Source organism: Cryptotermes secundus, unplaced genomic scaffold (genome assembly GCF_002891405.2).
Source record: "Cryptotermes secundus unplaced genomic scaffold, Csec_1.0 scaffold309, whole genome shotgun sequence".
Taxonomy (NCBI): Eukaryota; Metazoa; Arthropoda; class Insecta; order Blattodea; family Kalotermitidae; genus Cryptotermes; species Cryptotermes secundus.
The window spans coordinates 645,744-669,236 of record NW_019723305.1 but is presented as its reverse complement, the minus strand read 5'-3'; the positions used below and the strand labels follow the sequence as shown (position 1 = coordinate 669,236).

General features: G+C 36.7%; 1 protein-coding gene across 10 annotated transcripts; it reads right to left on the bottom strand.

The window, feature by feature from the left end:
• Nucleotides 1–8,070: 8,070 nt before the first annotated feature.
• LOC111861733 lies at nt 8,071–20,683 on the bottom strand. 10 transcript variants are annotated; one of them, XM_023846547.2, is made up of 8 exons: nt 20,158–20,295; nt 19,491–19,575; nt 14,697–16,964; nt 13,991–14,139; nt 13,178–13,218; nt 12,710–12,932; nt 11,426–11,659; nt 8,071–9,550 (listed from the first exon to the last, which is right to left on the bottom strand). In XM_023846547.2, the coding sequence occupies exons 3-8, from the start codon at nt 16,918–16,920 to the stop codon at nt 9,392–9,394; spliced, it is 3,030 nt and encodes a 1,009-aa protein (XP_023702315.1). In that variant the 5' UTR covers nt 16,921–16,964; nt 19,491–19,575; nt 20,158–20,295; the 3' UTR covers nt 8,071–9,391. The 10 variants fall into 10 exon arrangements, with proteins under 10 accessions (XP_023702315.1, XP_023702316.1, XP_023702310.1 ...); XM_023846548.1 differs by lacking the exons at nt 19,491–19,575; nt 20,158–20,295 and adding an exon at nt 20,621–20,683; XM_023846542.2 differs by lacking the exons at nt 19,491–19,575; nt 20,158–20,295 and adding an exon at nt 20,353–20,660.
• Nucleotides 20,684–23,493: the final 2,810 nt, after the last annotated feature.

Below are 23,493 nucleotides of genomic sequence, written 5' to 3'. Positions count from 1 at the left end.
GACCACACGAGTGACTGCAAGCACTGCGAGTGACCGACTGGATGCGGAATTCGGTGTTAAGAATCGTCATTTACTTTGATCAATTAGCTGATTAAGAACTGTCTCTGTGCGTATTTAATTAAGCACAACGCCATGAAGATATGAGGAGTATAGGTATAGTACCATTCTTCAACTTCGTCAGCTTCCCAACCTCGCTGCTTTACCCCCGGTTCTCATTGTATATTTATTTATTTCGTCTCTGTGGATCATTATTGCATGATACAGGACAAGTCAGTTACTGTACATTGTCTGATTACAATAAGAGAGTAAAGTTACAATACTTAACAATTGTTTACAATAGATTACAGTAGATTACAATAGTTAAGAGTGAACAAGCTCTTCGAATGATCTATTTTTCTTATTATCAGTCTCAGCTTGAATATAGTATTATATTCTGGGGTTCTTCTCCAGTTATGAAAAGTTTATTTGTTGCCCAAAAAAGGGCGATTAGGTTTATGCTGAGATTGAGTCCTGGAAATTCGTGTACAGAAGGTTTTAAGAGGTTGGGTATTTTGACGGTTCTTAGCCTATATATCTATTCTATTCTATCTATATCTATTCTTAACTAAATCAAGAATGAGATGCTTGGGAAATGTGGCATGCATAGGGATAGGAAAAATGCATACAAAATTTTATTTGGATAATCTGAAGTGACACATATGATCACATGAAAGACCTAGCCTACATTAGGATGTGAGGCTGTTCATTCATTCATTCATTCATTCATTTTCCATAAATCCATACAGAAAACAATTTCATAGGATGTGGAAATAGTCACAAACAAAGCAGTACAACGTATATATATGTTGTAAAACCTTTCGTTTATTTTCTGTAGTTTTTATTTCTTGATCCACACACTTCCACTTTTACATCCAGTAATATCATCTGGTATACGCACTAGCGTGCACGTGCGCATATGAAAAACCAACTTACCACCACACTGTCTGGAACCATACTGGGACAGCCATGTGGTCAGATTGTACGACATGCGTATATAAGTATTACCAACATATACAACAGAAACAACATGCGTATATTAGTATTACCAACAATATAGTCATACACATCATTAAGTACCAACAAAGTAAGCCTAAGCATGCACAGCACCCAATATAACTGAAACAATTCTTAAGTCATTGTAATATGAACATAATAGTACTTTATTAATAAAAACCTATTAAAAAGCAGCAAAGCAATAACTACAAATACATCCCATCAAATATAGATATGTACATATGCATAAAATCATCCCAGTATAATCAATAATACTCAATTTTTGAAGTTATAATACAATCACCTTTTAAAGAATTCCTCAAATGTATAGAAAGAATTTGAAAACAGAAAGTCCTTTAGATTAACTTCAAACTTTTTTGGATTATTAGAGATCTCTTTGAGGTTATAAGGAAGTCCATTAAAAACCTTTACTGCCACGTGACATATATAAGCCTTTAGCATATATGGCCAAGTTAACCTGGTGTATATGTAAATTAATATTTTGTCTGGTTTTAACTTCATAATAATCCTTATTTGTAACAAATTTATCTGCTTTTATTACAGACATCATTAATGAATATATATATACTGTGATTTTAAAGGCAGAATATTAATTTCCTTGAAGAGAGCTCTACATGAGATTCCCTGTAACCACAGTCCATCATCAATTGTGTAACTCTTTTCTGCATCTTAAAAACCATGTCAGCATGTGATGAGTTTCCCCAGTGAATCAAGCCATAAGTCATGACTGAATGGAAGTAAGATTAATAAATAATTTTCAAGGTATTTATAGACATAATTGGTTTTATGAACCTTATCATGTAGCAGGCTGAACTTATTTTATTTATAACCTCTTCAGTATGTCTTTCCCAAGTCAAGGAGCTCTCAGTAGTCAAGCCAAGAAATTTAGTGTTTTAAGAGCTCATAATGCATGTACCTACATTTCCTATCCCTCTCAACCAACATATTGTTTTTTGCAGTGAAATTGATGCAATGTGTTTTCACTGTATTTAATGACAGTAAGTTCTTTTTAAACCAGTCATCAAGAATCCCATAACCTTCATTTAGTGTATTTTTAAACTGTAGAGGATTAGCATGTGAAATCAAGACACTAGCATCGTCAGCAAATAAAATAGGGACACTATTTGACTCCAAAATCTTAGGTAAGTCATTTATACATATCATAAACAACAGTGGTCCCAGCACTGAACCTTGTGGAACCCCGTTTCTTACTTTAACCCATTCAGAGAGTACTTTTTTATTGTCTAGTCCATTTAAAATTGATGTTACCTTGTAAATAAGACTTATAAAGATTATATTGTTTATCATTTATTCCATAATACTTTAATTCATCCAATAATACTACATGACTAACACAATTGAATGCTTTTTTCCAAGTCACAAGTCACACTAATGTTTTTTGATTTAGTGAATTCAGTATTCCAGAGATTGATCTAAAAACAGCATTATCAGTCCCTAGATTCACTCTAAATCCAAACTGGTGGTTAATTAAGATGTTATTCTTATTAAGATGCTTTATCAATCTACTATACATTACTTTCTCAAATATTTTATTAAAAGAGGTCAAAATAGAAATAGGTCTGTAATTAGAAATAATATTCCTCTCACCTCTTTTGTACACTAGTACAATCGTGGCATATTTTAGCCTGTCTGGAAATATACCTTCAAACAAAACTCTGTTACATAGATAACTTAATGGAGCACTAATGAAAGTTTTACAAGCTTTTAATATATTATTAGAAATGTCATCATATCCAGGAGTATGGCTTATTTTATGAGAGACTATTATTCTATTTCAAAACTCGTAGTTTTCCTAATTTGAATTTTAGGAAATGGACTACCAAAAGCTGTGAACTGGGTATCATCTAGCTCAGGAGCAAGTGCAGTGATGGATTCATGCAAACATAGTAACAAATCTTTGGGTCCTGTACATGCAAGGAATTCAGTTATTAACTGTGTGACTACTAGCATCCAATGAATTCTGTTGTTTTAAATAGTTACTTGCAGTGAGCTATTATTTTAAAATCTGGTAGTCTTAAAGTTACTTGTGAGCTGCTGCGGACCACAATACGCCCAACTAACATCAAAGGGTTAACATCATGTTCATTCCATCAAATTCTCCATAAATAAGAATATCTAACTAATTCTAAATTGTAATTAGCAGTAAAAAATTGTAACTATTGTAATTTTAATCTACTTATATATCAAATTGTTAATATTCAGAATTAACTTCACTTGTCATATATCATGTACAATGATCTACAGTGACGAAATAAATCAGTCAATCAATCAATCGTGGTGAGATGTTCCAGTAACCCCAGTGATTTAGACCCTATGCTGAGGAACCAATGCTGATGGCTAGTATGAAGAGAGAAGTGAAGCCTAATAATCAGGCCATATTTAGCGAAAGCAGCCTCTCTTAGCAAATAAGTTTCCCTAAGAAGGCATGTAACAGCACTGACAGAGCAAATGTTAGGCAAGTCTGGTTTTACACCAGACATGTCTTTACTAGTCAAAGTCAGAGCATTGAGAAGTGCCCACAGCATTATACCCAACTATGAGTAATGATTTTAATGATATTTTCATTCTGCTTTAAGAACTTGACAATAATGTCTCATGTATGGTGTATTTGCTACAGTTTGAAATAGTAAACATTTCAAATACAGCAGAATCAGCAATCTGCACATGGAATTAGAAGTAGAGAGTCATGTAGGAAATATTTTAGAGAACTAAAAATATTAACATTAAAATCACAATATATTTGTTGACTCTTTATTTGTGATCAATAGACATTATTTTGAAACAAACTCTGCCATTCACATTGTTAATACTAGGACAAAATATGATTTACATCAACCACTATCTCAACTGAGTTTTTCAGAAGGGGGCCTATTATGCGGGAATGTTTAATGGCTTGCCAGCCACAGTAAAAGGAGATATCTCAAAATGCTGAACAATTTAAAATGGGATTAGAATTATTTTTATTTCTTTACTCATTTTATACCATGGACGAATACAACTATAAGGATTAAATGTAATATTATATTTTTAAGATACAAGATTTAAATCGTAATTGCAATATGACTGAATCTGGAACCAATTTTAATGAATTGTGAATAAAATAAATGTTTTATTTTGTATCTATTAGTACTATAAGTTGTTTGTATATTATGGGACCTTGTCCTCAAAGATATTTTAGATACCTTAAATTGTATTGATGAAATTTAAGTTAAACAGGTGGCATTATCATGTGTTTTGCGTGTTTATAATTACTGTTATGATGGTGAATTGTTATTATGTATATGAGGTTTTCTGTTATAACGTGGGTCTCTGGATGTTTTTAAACTTAGAATTTGTACTTTCTATATTCTGTTATGACACTATCCTTATGGACATTTAAACTGTGGATGTGTTCTATATCTGAGGCAATATCACCAAATGTAGATCTTGTGAACAAATAAAAATGAATGAATGAATCATACAAAGTTAGCCAGTTCACCATACTTTCTGTATTTGAAGAATACTGTCTTTGAGATATCACACCATGTAGTCTGACACATCACAGTAGATGTTTCTAAGAAACACTGCCTCCATCTTCAGGGTACAGGAGGGGAATGAGAATCATGAATTATGTACAAGTTTTTTGTACATAAGAGAATCATATTAGCAGTTAAGAGGGTAGAGTTTGTTAGTGATAGGACGTCATACATAATACTACGAGGTCACTGCTGTGATACTGTTTTGAATGTCCATGCCCCAACAGAGGATAAAACATGATGTGAAAGACAGCTTCTGTGAGGAACTAGAATGTGTATTTGATAAAGTCCCTAAATACCTTATGTAAATTCAGTTAGGAAATTTCAATGCAAAAGTAGGTATGGAAGACATTTTCAAACCAACAGTTGGGAATGACACTTTGCACAAAATTAATGATAATGTTGTTACAGTGGTAAATTCTGCCATATCAAAAAAAGAATTACCATGTTCCCGCATTGTAACAATCATAAATTTACCTGGACAACTCCTGATGGAAAGACTTGCAATAAAATTGACCACATTTTGATAGATATGAGATGGCATTCAAGTATACTTGATATTTGATTGCTCAGGGCAGCAGGTTGTGATACTGACCACTATCTGGTAGTGGTCAAAGTTAGGGAGAGACTGGCAGTGAGTAAACAAACAACATATAGATGTCATATAGAGAGGTTCATTCTCAAGAAATTAAATGAGGTAGAGGGTAAAGAACAGTATCAAGTTGAATTCTCAAAAGGTTCAGAGCTTTAGAAAACCTAAGACACTCAGGTGGATATTGATAGAGCTGGGGAAACTATCACAGAGATTATTAAAATTTCAGCCAAAGAGAGTCTAGGTTATTATGAACTGAAGAAGCATAAGCCATGGCTCGATGAAGGATACTCAGAATTATTACATCAAAGAAAACAAGCCAAATTGGAATGGTTACAGGATCCAAGTAAAATAAATGGGGGATAATCTGAACAATATAAGACATGAAGCCAGCAGGCATTTCAGGAATAAGAATGGAGTACCTGAAAGACAAAATTTATGAGAATGAACAGTAAGAACAAGAACATGTAGAGACCTATATTCAGGAACAAATTAGAGGGGTTACATAAACATTAGAATATACAGAACTGTAGCTCTGCCTGTGGTTCTGTATGTTTGTGAAACTTGTTATCTTACATTAAAGGAGGTACATATACTGAGGGTGTTTGAAAATGCTACTGAGAATATTTCTAAAGAGGGATGGTGTGACAAAAGGTTGGAGAAAACTGCACGAGGAGCTTCATAACTTTAACTCTTCACCAAGTATAATTGGATGCGATGGGTAGGCCTTGTAGCATATAGGATATTTGGTGGGAAAGCCAGAAGGAAAAATGACCATTATGCAGACCATGTAGGTGATTAAAATGTATCTTAGAGTGACAGGATGGGGTGATATTAACTGGATTGATCAGGATAGAGACCAGTGGAGGGGATCTTGTGGACATGGTAATGAATCTCTGGGTTCTATTAAATGCTGGGAAGTTCTTGAGTAGCTGCTCAACTGGCAGCTCAGCTCCATGAAGTTCATTTTTAATACTATGAATATTCTTGTAATTGGAATCACAATGGAAGATTGGTAAATTATATCTGTATTCACAATAATATATATATTTTTTATTTTTCATACACAGCCATAGTTGAGAATAAAACACTCAAGCAGCTTAAAAGCTTATTTTATAGACATAAATGGCTTCTTGTGTATATTCATACAGCCATTATAATGTAATATGATAAAGCCATTCAGAAGCCCTACAGGTGGGGAGGTAATGCCAAAAGTGCAGCTGGAATGAAATTTTAGTGGATAATCAATAAATGGAAACAATGAAAGTAGACATACCTCACAGACATTCTGCAAATGTCTTGTTAAGAAATATATTAATCATTCAGTGATTCCCACTTTAAGGCTGAAATGCAGAACTTCTAAAACCATGTCTTGCTGTAATAAATGATTCTAGAAGTTCCTGGAAATATAAGAGAAACTAGAAATACAGTATCATGAACAGGAATGATTACAAACAAAAAACTCCATGGCCTGTAGTCAGCAAGCGAACTATACTGACTGAGCAATCACCACTTGTCGGCAAAGTTAGTGCCAACTTTTGCAGATAGAGGGTGTCACGTGGTCAGTGCAATGGATCTCCACGGCTGTTAATCTCAGTTTTCTAAACTGGAGCTGCTGTTTCCTTGAAATTACTCTTCAACTATCCTCACGAGGCTAAGTGGACCCCTTTCCAGACCCACTACTCAGAAAATTTGGTAGCACCGGGAATCTAAGCTGGGACCTCTGGATCTGTATAGCCAGGAACTCTGACCACTAGACCACAGAGGTGGTCAGCAGGAATGATTATCACATTTTAATTAAATGTTCACATGAACATGACACAGATTGCACAAAATCTAAGAAATAATCATTCACAGCATTTAACATTTCAAATGACAATGACAGAATACACTTGGTCCCCTAGAGAAGGGTTATGATTTAAAGATAAATTTTATACAAAAAGAATAACTATTACCTGTACTCCATTTCAGGCAAATTTAATACATTCATAGCTACTAAAATATCAGTTATGCATCTTATCTCTGTTTTGTGTCAACTTATATATAATCTTTTGAGCTTAACCTCCATGCAAAGAACCTGCATTTACATAAGCATAACAGAGAAGCTATCTAATCATGAGAGTAAAAGTACTAAGTTCCATGGATGCCTTGGTTTCTGGCGCTATAATTACAAGAGCACTGCCAACTATGTAAGGTAAGTTATCTATTAAATTATTTTGTAGGACGGACCTTTTTAATGCCACTTTCCAACATCTCTCACATGCAAAAATATTTTTTTTTGTTAAATCTGCAAGTTAGTGTGATTGCTGTGTATTTTCAGATATGAAGCATTTACATTTCCTGCCACTGCTGAGAGAATTTTTCTATTAACCCTTACACTGATGCGGTCAACACATGTCAATCTCTGAAAAACATGACGTTCTTGCTGTGATTGACAAAACCCGTATTGCGACTTTAGTTTCAAATCTTAGGTTTCTTTGCACCATTCTCATTCAAACTTGGTGGGTGCATAGAGTCATCTATTGGGAACATAATGAAGCATCATTCATTTCAATGGCTGTATTCTTCTGCTCTCTAGCTTAGGAAATGTAAAGGGTTGCATCTGCACAGCAAGGCATGCGCTCCATGGTCATGTCACACAGGTATTTCACAGGGCTAGTAAAAATGGCTTTGTATAGTGTGTGGTGCTTTCTATAATGGTTTTAAATAAATTTGTGGACTTTGGTCAACATGTGACATAGTGATAAGACTAGGATAGTGAATTATGTACTTTTTTGACCATTTTGGACAACGCTGATTCAAATGGACTTTTCCCCTGTGAAAAATACTGAATAATTTAACATTTTTGCAACTTCTGCTGCCTGTTCCCTGTCTGAGGTAAGATTAGTTACATTTTATCACAAATTTTCATGCTTTGCACTTAAATTATTTATAAAAGATTTATTCAAAAATAATTCAGCACAGAGGGTACTGAGAGTTACTTAACATACTAGCAGTGAAAGGGCTAATGACAAGCAACTGCATGTGGCAATCCAAAATGACAAACATGGTGAACATGGAGCGCTGACCAAATCAGTGTTGGCATTTGTATGTTTTTGAGCATCCAATGACCTTGACACTAAAAAGGGTTAAAATAAACTGTAAATCACTACCATCCAGTCCCATATAACAGCAGCCAAAAATCAGAAAAAAATTAATCAGACATTGAATAATGAGAATTAAAACATTAAATTACATTCAATGGAAATATGTGAAGAGTGCAATATGAATGTCCTTCATACATTACTTTTTCTAATTTCTGCTGTCATCTTTATAACTTTACATCATGACTATGGGAAAACTTTGTTCTACAAAAGTTAAAGATCAAACTTGTGCTTCAAGTGGACAATGAAGATGATTCACAGTAATGATGGGAATCACTGACTTGCAGATGAGGAAACAATTGCATAAGTACATTGTTTACATAGACTCACTGCTGTATTTTCCACAAGAGAATATATTATTTGTAAACATGTTTTTTTGTTGTTAATGGACGATTTATAATGTTTTAACTAGTATTTGGGTTGACTAACTGATAGGATTGTCTAAAATAATTTAAGTACAGATATCACTGTGTCTTAAGTTTGCAATTTCACAATCTGCTTCAAAGCTATATAACAGTTAAATATTTTATGTAACACTTATATATTTGAAAATATATTTTATAATCCAGCAAATACAGGGTCTAAGTTAAATAAGGTAACATTAATTACAATGAACAAGTGCACTGGACTGGTTACATTTCACATCCCTACCTTCATACTGTTCATTCCACATCTGCACAACTTCTTACAATCTACATACTCATACTGAAACTAGAGATTGGACGATTAAATTCAGCAAATATTTTAAAAATAATTCAATTGAACATTTCAGTCTTCATATATCACTGGCATCATTCAACAGAAATTTCAAGTGTCGTTCCAAATGCTACAGAAAATTAGACCACTTCCAAAATGACATCTGTTTCGACACCTAAAATACACATGAAAAGTGGACAAAATTAAGTTAGATTCTGTACCAGAAGGGTTCTACATATTTGACGAATTAATTTTTGATGGCACTTTTAAGGATCGTCCTACCTCTAGTTGGAAAGTGTTTTGAGCATCTGAATCCTTTCAGTCAGGAGATATCACAGTCTCAACTAGGTCTTTGCTCCTATATCTTTAGGTCACACAGGATTCTTTACAATTTTAGTGTCCTCTTTTACATTTGATCCTGTCTTTTTACTTGACACAGAAGTTAATTTGTTAAGTTCATAATGCAGTGATTCATATGCTCTCTGCAGGGACTTTACATCATTATGAGTCTTCATGTGGCACTTAATTTCCTGTAAAACATATACAAAATAATTACACAAGCACTAATACACATTTATTAAATAAACCTTTACATAACTGCTGATGGACTTTGTCCAACAGTCTGAAAATCAAGTATGGTCTATTGTCTCATCAGGTGACATGTATGACAGTAACATGGTAATGCTCATTCAGTTTAATACATGTAAAAACAAAATGTGAAAATGTAAAGTCAGATATTCAACACTGAGAAGCAAATTAAAAGAAATGATTCTACCAGCAACAAAAATATAAATAAATAAATACAAATGGATAAGAAATGTAATATAGTATCAGTTGCATGACCTTCCTTTTTCTTCAGACATGTGACATGACTTTAAATATCTTTAACTTTTAAAACACACAAATACATTTGCAGTACACATATTCAACAACCTAGGTGACATATTTCAATGACTGATGTAATTTTCAGGCCCTCAAATATTCAATGCACAAGTGTAAACACAATACCGAAAATGTCAGAGCCTGAAGATGATACTTCTGTTAAAACATGTTGCCCACTTCGCAGAATGTACCCTGTATGAAATAACTAATGAACAGAAAGGCTGTCACTGTCATCTGTGCACTCTTGCTTTCGAGTTGGCAGAGCGGTCATTACACACAGCAGAAGGACATTAGGGATGGCTTCAATATACTCCCCAATACACTGTTTTTTTAAGTCAGGGATACTAGCAGGCCTTGTTTCATATACCTTGTCCTTAGGCAGCCCCATATGATAAAATCTGCTGCTGAAAATTCAGGTGAGTGATGAGTCCAGTTAATTTCTCTGTGGCAAGAAATGAATTACTGTGGAAACATTCAATGCAGAACCATCATGTTTATTTGTGCAGTGTGAGCAGTGGACCCATCTTGCTGAAACCATACATGTAGGTCACAATGATGCAACTAACTGGCCAGGAAATTTATTTTCAGATGCTGACAACTGGGGTCAATAAAAACTGAATTACGAATGTATTTATATAACTTTTAATAAGGCACATCTTTTCGTTCATCAGTTATTTCATTTAAAAAACTGTCAATCATTTCTTCCCTGTTCTTATTTATGTTTCATCAGGTGTACTGTACAACATGATGAATCACTACTCAATCATATCATAATCTATGAATTAATTCCAACTCTTTGACACTTGTTTTTGACCAGTCACTGGAATAAAATGTTTCAAAAAGTAGATGGAAACCATGGAAGAAACTGACACAGAAATTATTAAGTGATGGTCATCAGTTCTTCAGAGACAATATCAAAAGGCTCAAGACCACCAAGAAGTTCAGACCTTGGTCCACCAAGGTCTTTCACTGGGGCATAAAAACACATCGTGTATTCAAATCACCCTCATACACTGGAAAAAATACAGATCAAAAATTCATCATGCAGTAGATGATGTACAGGTGCATGATTCATTGTCTACCTTAATGTGAGAAACATAATGGCTACCACTTTCAACAGTGTTCATAACATTAGTTTATTCTGTGGGCTAGGTAACTTCCTGAACACGCTGTATTATAGGCAGGGCCCAGATTTTGATGACATGTCATCTTTTTTCCCTTGTCTCCTATGCGATGCTCTTAAATATATAAATCTCGGATATGAGCTGCTGGCTACAGAAATGTAAATTTTATAGGTATTTTTTTTGGTAAATTTTTGGACTTTTAAGGGTATTTCTTGTAATTTCTGGCCATTTTAGGGAATTTTTCTTCATATGTTTTCTGAAATTTGAATACTATGAAAGCGAAGTGTTCTTTCTCTTCCTCCTTTAGGTCATTTTTCTGGAGTTTTCCGGTCATTTTTTAAATATTTTCAGGTCATCAAAATCCGGGCCCTGATTGCATGCAGTACTATAACCTCATACCTTTAATATAAATTTTTTCTTGATCCGAAAATGTGCGCGTATAACGTCCTCGAACCCAGGACTTGGCCTCTTCAGTTGGGCAACCATGGCATGGACTATCGTATGGAGCAGAATATCCTCGTTGTAGGATTTGCTGTAGCGTTTCCCTTTTTCGGTTCCCAGCATAGCCTCGAAGCCTGGTTCGTTGAAGTAAGGTTCTGGGACCAGGATCAAGCTTTGTATTGAAACCAGGACCTGTATAGTAAGCCGTTTTAAACATCAGGAAGACCACCCTGTTGAGATTCCCATGCTAAGAAGTGAATGATACAGGAGAATCTCAGTGCTTATTAACAGAAGTGAGAACCTGGTTACCATAAATGACACTCCTAACACAGAGCTGTCTTATGCACATGAGTCATTGTAATTCACAACAGAAAATGTTTATGTTAAGAAACATGAAAAGGAATTTAAGACAGATGAAAACTTCACGTTTTCTTTAATCTATACTGAAAGCAATTCATGAGACAGATTAGGATATGAAAAAGTAACCACAAATCAAACCACAGTCACAGTTTATGACATTAAAAAACCAATTAACGTAAAGAAAAATGTAGACATAATTCTTGAAATTATACATACTTATGTTCCCAGATGGGATAAAGATACTGCATTAGAAGGAAAAAGCAATTAAACTTTTGTTCTTCAAGGCACCGAATTCTTGTTGAGGAGGTGGATGAGAAAGAAATTTAACATTATGTACATATGTTACACTTTGATAACTCATCAATATTGTAATTCAAATGCTCATCAAACTGAGCATTATTAACCCTTTCTGTAAGGTCAACATCATTTTAACCACGACACGTGATACAGCTGTAAGCCACAGTGAATTGTGTTTAATTTTGCCCCTTAAGTTTAATTATAACTGCCAGACATTACTAAAAAAAAACTCCTTCAATTTATCATGCACAAACTGGATTCACTTCATGTAGAACGTAACTACATTGCCTGATAAGACTCATAACTGTAAATTAATGACATAAAATTGGTGTTCTGACTTCACGGATCTTGGTTTCTAAATTATACAAGAGGCATCTCAGTCCTCATTCAATCAAAGACATTCAGTCAGTCAGTCCTCAGTAGGTAACTGTTGGCCTGTGATGGCAGCAGAGTGTAATATTACAAAAATGATCCGTACAGAGCATATAAAATACATCAATCTTAAATGCTGTACAAACCATTTTAAAACAATACACTGAAGGTTAAGTTTGTCTCAAATGATAGCTCATTATTTAAAAACTGAACCTGTAATAGCGTAGAAGTCTCGTGCCAGTGCTCCCCTTGCAAGCCCTTCCATGTATCTAAGAGAGACAGGCACACCCTGCCACAAGAGTAGAGGTTGGGATTGAAGCGGACCTGGCCCAGGCCTGTGGTGCAGAAGTGCACTAGTGGTGGCGATGTGGGATATTGTGGTGGAAAAAATATGTCGAACTGGAAGCAACCACCAGAATAAGGTGTCCCTTCTGGTCTGTAAGAAACGAAGAAAGAAGCTCTCTGAAAAAGAAAGAAATTTCTCTCTTCCTGGCATACCATTCCTTGCTTCTGTGGTCCATCAATGAATAGTATAAATAACATGACTGGAGAACAATCTGCAATTGTTGCCCCTACATATTAACTTCACAAAAAATGATAACATGCACATGTGTACCTTGACAACAAGTGCTAAACAAAAACCAGGGTGTATACCAACATTAAAATATGCATTCAACTCACCCTATAATAAGTGCCCTCAGCAAGGTACATTTTGCATCATCCTACGAGAAAGAATAAGCGTCAAATTAATATCACATGCACAAAAACTTATTTTATAAATACAGATATTTTCATAAAATTCAAATATGCATTAAAATTTATTTCCATGAATGAAGTATTTACTGAGTGCTTTACTATGCAACTTACAAAAATTGCCTAGGTAGAAAACATTACTGGCAGGGTTTTGAAAATCCACTCGACACCCACCTGGAGAAAGACAATCGTGTTATTTAGTGTAGCATAATAAAACCAAAAATTGCTTGGAAATTTTAAAACAGCCATTACTTGTCACTTCCAAAAACTATCACAAATACATTATCTATTAAGGTAAAGTCCATGTGCTTAACTGATTAAGCACTCCACCATGAAGGCGTATGGGGGAGTGGATGTATAGACCCACGTTTCCTTGACCTCAGCACTAGTTGGACATGACTGGTCAGCTTCACACCCCGGCAGCTTTACTCCTGGGGAAAGAGCCCCGGAACCCATTGGATAGGAGGTTGGGTGGACCTCAGAGCCAGTCTGGATGACTTGGAGTAGAGAAAATTCTTGACCCTACTGGGACCTGAAATCTGACCCCTCATTCGTCCAACGTGTAGCCAGTCGCTATAAGAACTGCGCTATCCTGGCTCATATTTGAAATATACTGTTAGTATCTCCTATTTTTTATATGTTCTTTAGGGAATGTGACACATAATTTTCTTTACTGGTGAGTGAGTCTAGGAGGAATTTTCAAATCCCTGGTCATTAGCAAACAGGCTATCTAACACTTACTGTACGAATGAAAATGGCTGATCCTAGATCAAGGGGCAGAGAGGTTGACAACGCAGCCATTTCGTGTGCAATCCTTATCACCTGCGCAGAATTTGGAGGGAGGGCCTTTTTAAAATGGGTGCTGAAGTGATGTGCACTTGCACCTTCCACTAAAATAAACAGGCAACTGAAACAGTCTTAGGAGGCAATTCTACAGCATCTGTGATGGTTGTTTTGATCCTTCCAACAAAAACCAAAAATAGTGATAAAATAAATGAAAGCTACACAGTAAAACAAATTACTATACAAGCACTGTGGTAAATTCTCATAACATAAAGGCACAAAGCCTACAACACAGTATTACAAAATAAATTAGCAGGCACTTAAAGACTAACCCTTCAGTGTGAAGAAATGTGAACTAATAATTGTCTATCAGTCACAGTTGGGTATGTCTTACACACGCATTGCAGACTCTATTCTGTGGAGTTTTCATTTAACCACAAGTAATTATATTACAATGAGTACAGAAGTGTAGGTGAAAGATCAGACTACTAACATAACTGATGTCAAGAACACAACATACACATGTAAAGTGAAAGTCATCCTGCAACGAAAAGTTGACAGAAACAAACAAAACTGAAGCATCTGTAAAATCACTGCATATTAAACTCTTACTGACAACATGAACCTACTCTAACCAAATTATTATTTGGAAGTAAACACTTGCCTTCAATGTCACAACTCAAATACTGCAAGTCTTTTAGTGCTTCCTTGTATGTCTGGGTTAAGGTCTGATCACAGTCCAGACTGCTTGCTGTTGGTGACTGTGATCTAGGAGACTGCTGAGAAGTGGATGACTGATCTTTATCATACGTTGCAAGGAGACCTTGGTTTACCAGAGCAGCTGAAACTGTGTGACTCATCTGATAGAAGTCCCGTGCCAGCCTTTCCTCTTCTGGAGCTTCAACACAGCCTGAACCATTATTTGAACTTTTGTTACTGATTTTCTTGGCTGATGCAGTAGTTGGAATATTTCCATTTGCTGATGTTTTTGTGAGTTGTACTAAAATAGCTTTTGCCTTCTCTTCCAATCTACTCACCAATGTGTAGATGGACTGCACTTGGTCTGGCAGACTCCATAACAAACCAACAAGTTTTGGTCTTGAAGCAATTTCACTAATAATATCAACAACACAGCGATAAACTGCTGTATGCTGACAAATTTCAAGAAATGAATCTACTTGCAGCTTTGATTCTAGGAAAGGCACTAATGTGGAGGCCTCCAAAACATTGAATAGATCTTCTGTTGGGTCTACAGGGCTCTTACCATTCTGCTGACTGCAAACTTCTGAGTTCCACTTTTTAGAAGTAACCTGATATTCTGAAAGAATACCATCAGGTTCAAAATCCACAAGACATTGCTTCTTTGGTGCTGCAGCTACAAGACTGCTCTCACACACTGCTTTGCAATGATTATCACTACATTTCTTTTCTGTAACTTCCATCGCTGACAAATTTGAACTGCAGGATGGAATTGTGAAGCTGGTATATGTACCATCAACACCAAAGGGATTTCTATGCACTACATCATCACTGTTTGAGTCTGAACCTTTTTTAAGTTCTTGCAGAATTTTCTGCAGCACACATTCTATCTGTTTATCTTTCTCCCTCTGAGCAGCCAGATATGCATTTATGTCCCACCCTTTATGGAAAGATGAGCTGTAGCCTGTCCCAGCAGGAAACGGAGACTTCTCTTGACATTTTTTTCTGTCACTGTCAGGTGCATGAGACAATAACCTTTCATGTTCTGCTTCTGGGAATCGTTGGTGGGCACGTGAAGGGATTTCACTTACCCATGCTAGCCAAAGAAGGTAATTTTCCATTTCAATATAAGCACCTTGAGGGAAGCGCTGGTCATCATTGCGTTCACTGTTCAAGTCAAGTCTTGCCCATGTGCTTAAATAATCTTTGATCTCTTGTAAAACAGATTTCATATCTCTTGCAGGATTCCAATGAGACAGCTTCAACATGTCCATACTAGCAACACGCAACATCATGGAACCTTGTAGTCGTGGGCGGACAACCTTTACAACTGGTGGGTAGAAAGGATAAAGATCCATTGTAAAATCAAGCTGCAGCTCTACATAATTATAACCATATTTCTGATACAACTGTAGCAAATCCTGATTCAAATTTCCCTGAGAATCAAAAGAAGAGAGGAACACTGCCCACTTATAGATATTGTCATCAATAGGCTCTGCATTGATTCCAGTCTTGTGTTTTGACTCCATAATTGCAACTAAGTCATTTGTTAGTATTCCAGATGCTGCAGAGTTACTGAACACCTGTTTTGGATGATCTTTTACATTTCCATCAAACATGTCAGACATTTTTGGTTGCTTAGTGGCTGCTCTCAGTTCTGCTTCCTTTATGCGCCACATCTTTTTCTTCTGACAAAGTACGTGCTCCCATTCTTCTCCCTCTTCAGAGTCACCATCAACCACCATAAATTCTTCACCCAAATCCCCCTCAGGGTCAGACTCTGAAGAGCTTATACACGGTGACCTGCTTGATTTCTTGTTACAGTAGAGGGATGCAGCTTTCTCTAATATGGTTTCAAGGGACAGCAACACATCTGCATCAAGAATAAACTCATTTAATGCATTGCACCAGAACTGAAGTGACGTTGTAGCTTCAACAAAGAAATTATCTTCATAATGAGGATATTCTGATGGACAAAAAAGTGTAAAATTTTTATCTGTTCCAATGCTAAATTCCAAGCAAATACGACCATCATCACATACTGAGTCTTGAAGTAATTTAAAAAGATTGTTCTTTTTCTGTGCCCAGTTTACAAATTCAGTTACCAACACAGATTTCGTATTAGGGATCTGGACTTCCATTTCACCAGTACATCCTTTATTCTCAGTATCCACGTTCATTACATCCATAGTGCAGAATAGGTTTCTTCACAGTACAATGCAATGTGTCAAATCTGGAATCACAAAAAAAATTATGAAAGTTATGATCATGAAACACTGATTAATGTAATCTTATATAAACTGCATGGCAAGGCTGGAAGAAATGATGTACTGACGCTGATCAGTCTTAGCCCTTATTTATTTGGATGATTATAAATGACCATGAACTTGATTTCTAATTTATTCTTGGTAATTCTAAATTCAAGTCTTATATTTCAATGTTACTGGAACTATATTGTGAATCTACACGCATAATATCGTATTTCATTGTCTGGGATGTGCAATACGGTGTTCATGTTGAAATTCTAGGTTCTGGCAGGACCAAGGAGTCCGGAGTTTTGACATTATGAGCAGTCATAAATTTAGCTCGGGTACAGGAAACCAGACACGCCTACAAAAAGTCAATGAGAAGGACAGGTCAAAACTCGTTACAATTGCCTGTGAATGAGGGTCATTATGATTGAGATGCCTCATTCAAACTTCCCTACGGAAGATGGAATGACATGTATATGTCTGCACCATGGAGAATTCGAATTCTTTTGAATTCCCAGCATGGGGATGTGCAAGCCATTCCACAAATGAGTCCTTCACCCAATTCTGAAGTGTAGGGGCGTGACCCTTGCACGCTCCGAGACACAGTTTGCGGATCGAGTAACGTGCTATAATCTAAAGCATAAGCATACAATAAATTAACAGTGTGGTTTCGATAACAATAAGTGAATAAACATAAAGTTGGATTAACTCCCAGAATACCGCTTAATTTGGCATCACTACCTTGAGTCTCATGCTAACCGACCCAGCTAGTTTCCTGTACCTATACCGACCTTCCTTAGTTTGATCTGCGAGGACAACTTACAGTGATCATCATACACTATCCTAAGGTAGAAACAGGAGTAGCAGGGATAGCACCATTCCGACTGAGCTGATATAAACAAAAGCCAGGTTGGAAAAGAGCAGTGTTAGTATTAAGGTATTCAACTGAACATTATTTCAAACCAACTGATGTACTCTTTACAGACTCCAATACAAAAGAAGAAGAAAAAAACTCCGAAATTTTAGTCTGCAAAAGAACTATACCAACCGAGCAACCGCCACTTATCGGCGAAGTTTAGTGCCAACTTTTGCAGGTGTCACGTGGTCAGCCCAACGAATCCCCACGGCCATTAATTTCGGTTTTCTAGACCGCACCCGCTATTTCCTTGAAACGGCTCCTCAATTATCATCACGAGGCTGAGTGGACACCATTCCTGATCCACTTCTCAGAAAAAATCTGATACCACCGGGAATCGAACCCGGACCTCTGGATCTGTAGCCAGGAACGCTGACCACTAGACCACAGAGGCAATCAACTCCAATAAGCGCATAAAAAAATTAAATACAAAATTAGAGATTTTATAATAGCAGCTGTCCTTCTTGACAATATGAACATTACACCACGATAATTCAATGTGTCTGTGGTATACAATTGGTTGCACTAGTGCTGTCGCACTCATTAGGATGCTGAAAGACTTACTGGTCCTTTAAAACTTGACTCAAATACGTAACTGCATTATTGAAGAGAACCTTCCACTATTCTGTGGCTCAAATCTTCCAATATTACCTGTCTCATTCTTATGGAATGTGAGCCAGGATAGTGCAGTCAGTATAGCAATTTGCTACTGGCAGGACGATGGAAGGGTTGGAGTTTTGAGTCCCAGTAGGGTCAAGAATTTTCACTTCTCCATGTCTCTCACACCAGCTCTGGAGTCCACCCAACCTCCTATCCTATTCTTTACCCTGGGGGTAAAGAAGCCAGGGCATGAAGCTCACCACTCCCTTCCAAACAGTGTCAAGGTCAAGAAAATGTGGGTCTATAAATCCACTATTATATGCCTTCATGGTGTAGTGCTTAATTAGTTAAACACAGGGACAACTTTACCTTGCATCTTCTGGAATTGTGATTTGTGACACCTCAAGCTAATCACTGTGTATCTCCTCTGCATGTGACTCCTTCTTATACCCACGTTTTTAAGCTATGTTACTTTATGCAAAGGCCACAGGGCTGGGCAACAGAATATCACACTTTCCAATCTAAAACTAGACTTTACCACATGGATAATTATCTCACTGTGGGTTGATCAACACGCCATTAGTTCATCACAGACCACTGCCAATGCAAAATGGAAAACATCCAATTTGGCTACAACTTACTAAACAATTAAAATTGCATTATGCATTCTTCTTTTACTCAAACTGCAAATTTTCAAAACTCAAGGTTTTCTCCATTTTCACAAATTCAATGATACCTTGAGTACCTTATAAGGCAAGTTTGGAATTGTTTGAACATTATGATCTTATTTAACTCTAGAATATTAAACTATCATAAAACTGATGATCTATGGTTCTAACATCGTTTATATTCAGGTTCTTACTCATGCGGCATGAAATTTCTCCTCAGCACTTTGTTGGTTCTTAGTAATCACAGTAATTAATGTCTTGCTTTTGCTGGAATTATTAGTTTACTAGTGCGAGAAGAATCTTTTGTAAAATAATATACTAACCTTCACCAATTCACGTTCTTTGTCTCTCTGTAATGATTTCAGATGAAGCATGGCAAGCATCATTTTTTTTTATTATTAAAGATGGCTTGAAACCATAAAGCAATTTAAATCATTAAGGTCTCCTTAAAATTCTGAAGCAATTCTAAGAATATGCAAATGAACGATATTGTCACATGTATGGGTGACTTAATTGGATTTATTGATCACTCCTTGTCCAATCAATTGTAACAACAATAAATCTTTGGTTTAATCCTTCTTCCATGAATGCCTAGGACTCACTCAATTCTGATCTATGACTCTGTCTAAATTCCAATTTAGATAACTTATATACCAAGCCAGTGTGGCATGTGATATCAAAGGGTTTTTCGGTGTCCAAGAACCCAGTGGCCGTAGACATACTATTACTGAAATTAAGGGTCACATGGTCTGTCAGCATCATACATTGCACTGTTGTGCTGTGACGGCTTGCGTTAAGCAGGCCTCTTTCTTTAATGTGCTCTCGGACTATTTTCAGAATCCAAAGACAACACATCCACTGCTTAACTTTAAAAAAATTAAGAAACTAAGCAGCAGTCTTGCATCAAGATATGGTTCTGTTAGTGTTAAGAAGAGAACTAAAATTTCTCAGAAACAGGAGGAAGGAAACCATCAAAATCTAACAACCTACCTTCTGGATTTCTACAGCACAGGCTTCGACTTACAGACCTACCATCATCACAACCGCTCTGCTGCTGCTACTACTACTACTACTACTACTACTACTACTACTACTACTACTACTACTACTACAACTACCACCATCGCTGCTGGTACTACTACTACTACTACTACTACTACATTTTGAAAAGATTGAATTACGTACTGCTGTACCGTAACATAAGACTTCACCTCTAGGCATACTACGAAACTAGTACAATGTTTCGGAACACCACTGGCAACGTCTTATTTGCTCCCCATACAAATTTTCATAAATTTTAGGCCATACTTATTGTGAAATATTAAACAAGGCCGCCTACACATTCAATAACATGTCTCGCAGTGTTCCTTGCCACCGTCTCTACACTTCTATATCACAATCGAACAGCTGAACTTATTTACAAAATTGAACGCAATAATTTTCACGCACTTACACTGCCATTTCAGATATGTACTTTGTTGCCTTTTCTTGTCGTCAAAGGTTGTAGGCGTTGTACGACATCCAGTTCCGGTTCCGATGTTGATCTTAAATCTAATATAGGAACACGACCACTAGAGCGCACATAAGTCTCTCGAGCTCCCGAGGTATCAAACAGTGTGGCAGTTCGTTCAGCTTATCGCACGTGGCACTATCAAACCAAAGACAACTAAAACAAACTTATGCAGTATGTCACAAATAGAAAATGAATAAAGTAACCTCGAAATGGCAGCAATCCTCAAAACTACAATACGATAAAGGAGTAAAAATAAACAACTCAATTTCTGGTTTCCGAAGAAATGAAACTTGCTCCAGCACAGTGGAGCAGGGTTAGTGTAGTCGGTATCGACTTGCTACGGGCTGGACAACTGAGGGGTCGGAGTTCGAGTCCCGTAGGGTCAAGAATTTTCGCTTCTTCAAATCGTCCAGACCGACTCTGGAGTCCACCCAAACTCCTATCCAATGGGTACCGGGTGCTCTTTCCCAGGGGTAAAGCGGCGGGGACGTGAAGCTGACCACTCACCTGCAGCTAGTGTCGAGGTCAAGAAAATGTAGATCTTTACATTCACTCCCCATACGCCTTCATGGCGTAGTGCTTAATTCGTTTAGCACAGAGATTATTTTACCTTACCTTTCTAGCACAGTAGAGCGTTGAAAACCTTCGGAATCCTGTAAGGATGACGGAATAGATGTGAAAGCCCTCAGTCGGAATTATCGGGTTTTTGTACTTTGTCCATCATCTGGAATTGTAGAAAGCTTTTCGGAAACTGGATCTGTTTCCGTCCGGCTAGGGGTGTGGAAGGTATCGTTAGAAAGAGCTAACCCCAATCACTGGACAACGTATGCCAGTATAAATAAAGCTACATAAAAACCTGAGACCAAGATTCGTCAATGGAAGGTACTAGGAAAAATTTCACATAATTGTGAAAAAGCATGCACAAACCTGAAGCTAATAGAGAAAAGAAGGTGAAAATCTAAAGCAAGAAACCTCGTCGATAAATTGAGTCTTCAAAACACAATGCGCAAGTTTAATTATAGAAAGTTGTGAAACCATTTTTTACCTCCCTCTGGTCCCTCGGGATTAAAATCTTGTAGAAATCCATGATCTCATCTGTGAGTTGCTGACCTCATTGCTGGTAAAGGGGACTCAAATGGGAGGAAAGTCGTGACTGGATTGGCTGATTGGACTGGCTAAGCATGCCATGTGGGCCGATACCTCCTACTTTCTTTACTTGCTGTTACTTTCAATCTCCAAAATTCTGGCTTCATCCCGGCCTACCCTATGACCCTCTTCATAGGCATATTTGCCTAATTTTTATTTTTGTAGAAGACTCTCTTCGAGATTGTGCTTATGATCACGAAGTCACGTGGTTAGAGGTTTGTCTGTTTCGCCAATGTAGCTTCTTCCACATTCACAGGCAATTCTGCAGACTCATTTTGCCGTCTGTTGCGGAACTCTTTCCATCCCGCTTTTCGCGAATGAACCCTAAAGATTTTGTTTAATTTTAATTTAGTCATAATGTTATAACAATTCCCTATACGTCTGACTTTAATATAGTAAATTTCTACATCTGTATGGGCTCTCAAGATTCACACACAGACATTCCTCTGAGACCTATAGAGTTTTAGTGGTTACCCTGGCTATACCCTGATTGGTTTTCTTCAAATATTATTGAGACCCTTTGCTAGAAAGTCAACAAATTTCGTAAAGAATTTGGGGACACTTCATACCATCGTTGAAGTCCGTAAACCTTTACATTCTAGATACCCTCGTTAGCTCTGTTTTTGCTAGACTTTTAACTAATGTACCAGTAGACGAAGCGCTATAAATCATCAGAAATAAGCTAAATAACGATAAAATATTAGAAGAACGGTCTACCTCGCAATTCGAGGCCATCATGAAGCTACTGGGATTTTTTTTAAGAACCACGTATTTTCAGGCGGACGGTAAGTCCTTCGAACTGAAAGATGTCAAGGGTATGGGAAGCTTTCAATCATCTATTGTTAGCAATATATTTTCATGGAACATTTTGTGAAACTGGCTCTTTACTTGACGCAATATAAATCATCGCATGCAGAATTAAATTAGTACATAGTTTGCTTTCTATTCTGTTTTGTTAGTTCTTACAAAGGAGTTCTGCTTGCCACCTGCTTTAGCTCTGGTTTCTTGCTCAGATTATTCTGCGACCATAAAGGTAGAAGCGATACGTTCCTCCGAAACATGGGTTAACTTTCAACGGGCTACTCGACGCTATATCTCAGGATACAGTATTTTTAATCGATTCTCGTTTATTTAACAAGGCTCTTTCAACTCCATTGCTCACTTATCGTTGAATGGTAGGGTGACTGAATGATGGTTGTGACTACACACCTTCAGTTTATCTGTGCAGTTATCTGTCGTAAATAACTGTGTGAAAATCTGTACATTTATCTGAACTGAAGGTGTGTAGGATACCTTCAGTTTTTGCCTCAGTTCAGTCCGATTTTTCTTCAGTTCTCTCTTCACTTTCGACAGGTTTGGTTGTGTTCTAAAATAAATAAAGTTCAATGGGTGACAGAAAAAGAAGAGCTGCAGTTTGTTGCATAATTGCTGCAGTGTTGCTAGAAGAAGAAGGCAAAAGGAAAAAAACGCCGTGAATGTTGGTGCAAAGATTGGTATCTGCAAAGAAGCGTTTTGCCCAGTGATTACCATTTACTGAATGAGTTACAAGAAGGAGGGGAAATTAACGATTATAAAAATTACCTAAGGATGGACGAAAATGCATTTCAAATTTTATTGAGCAAAGTTGTTCCCCTCATTGGGAAAAAAGGACACAGTCTTGAGAGAAG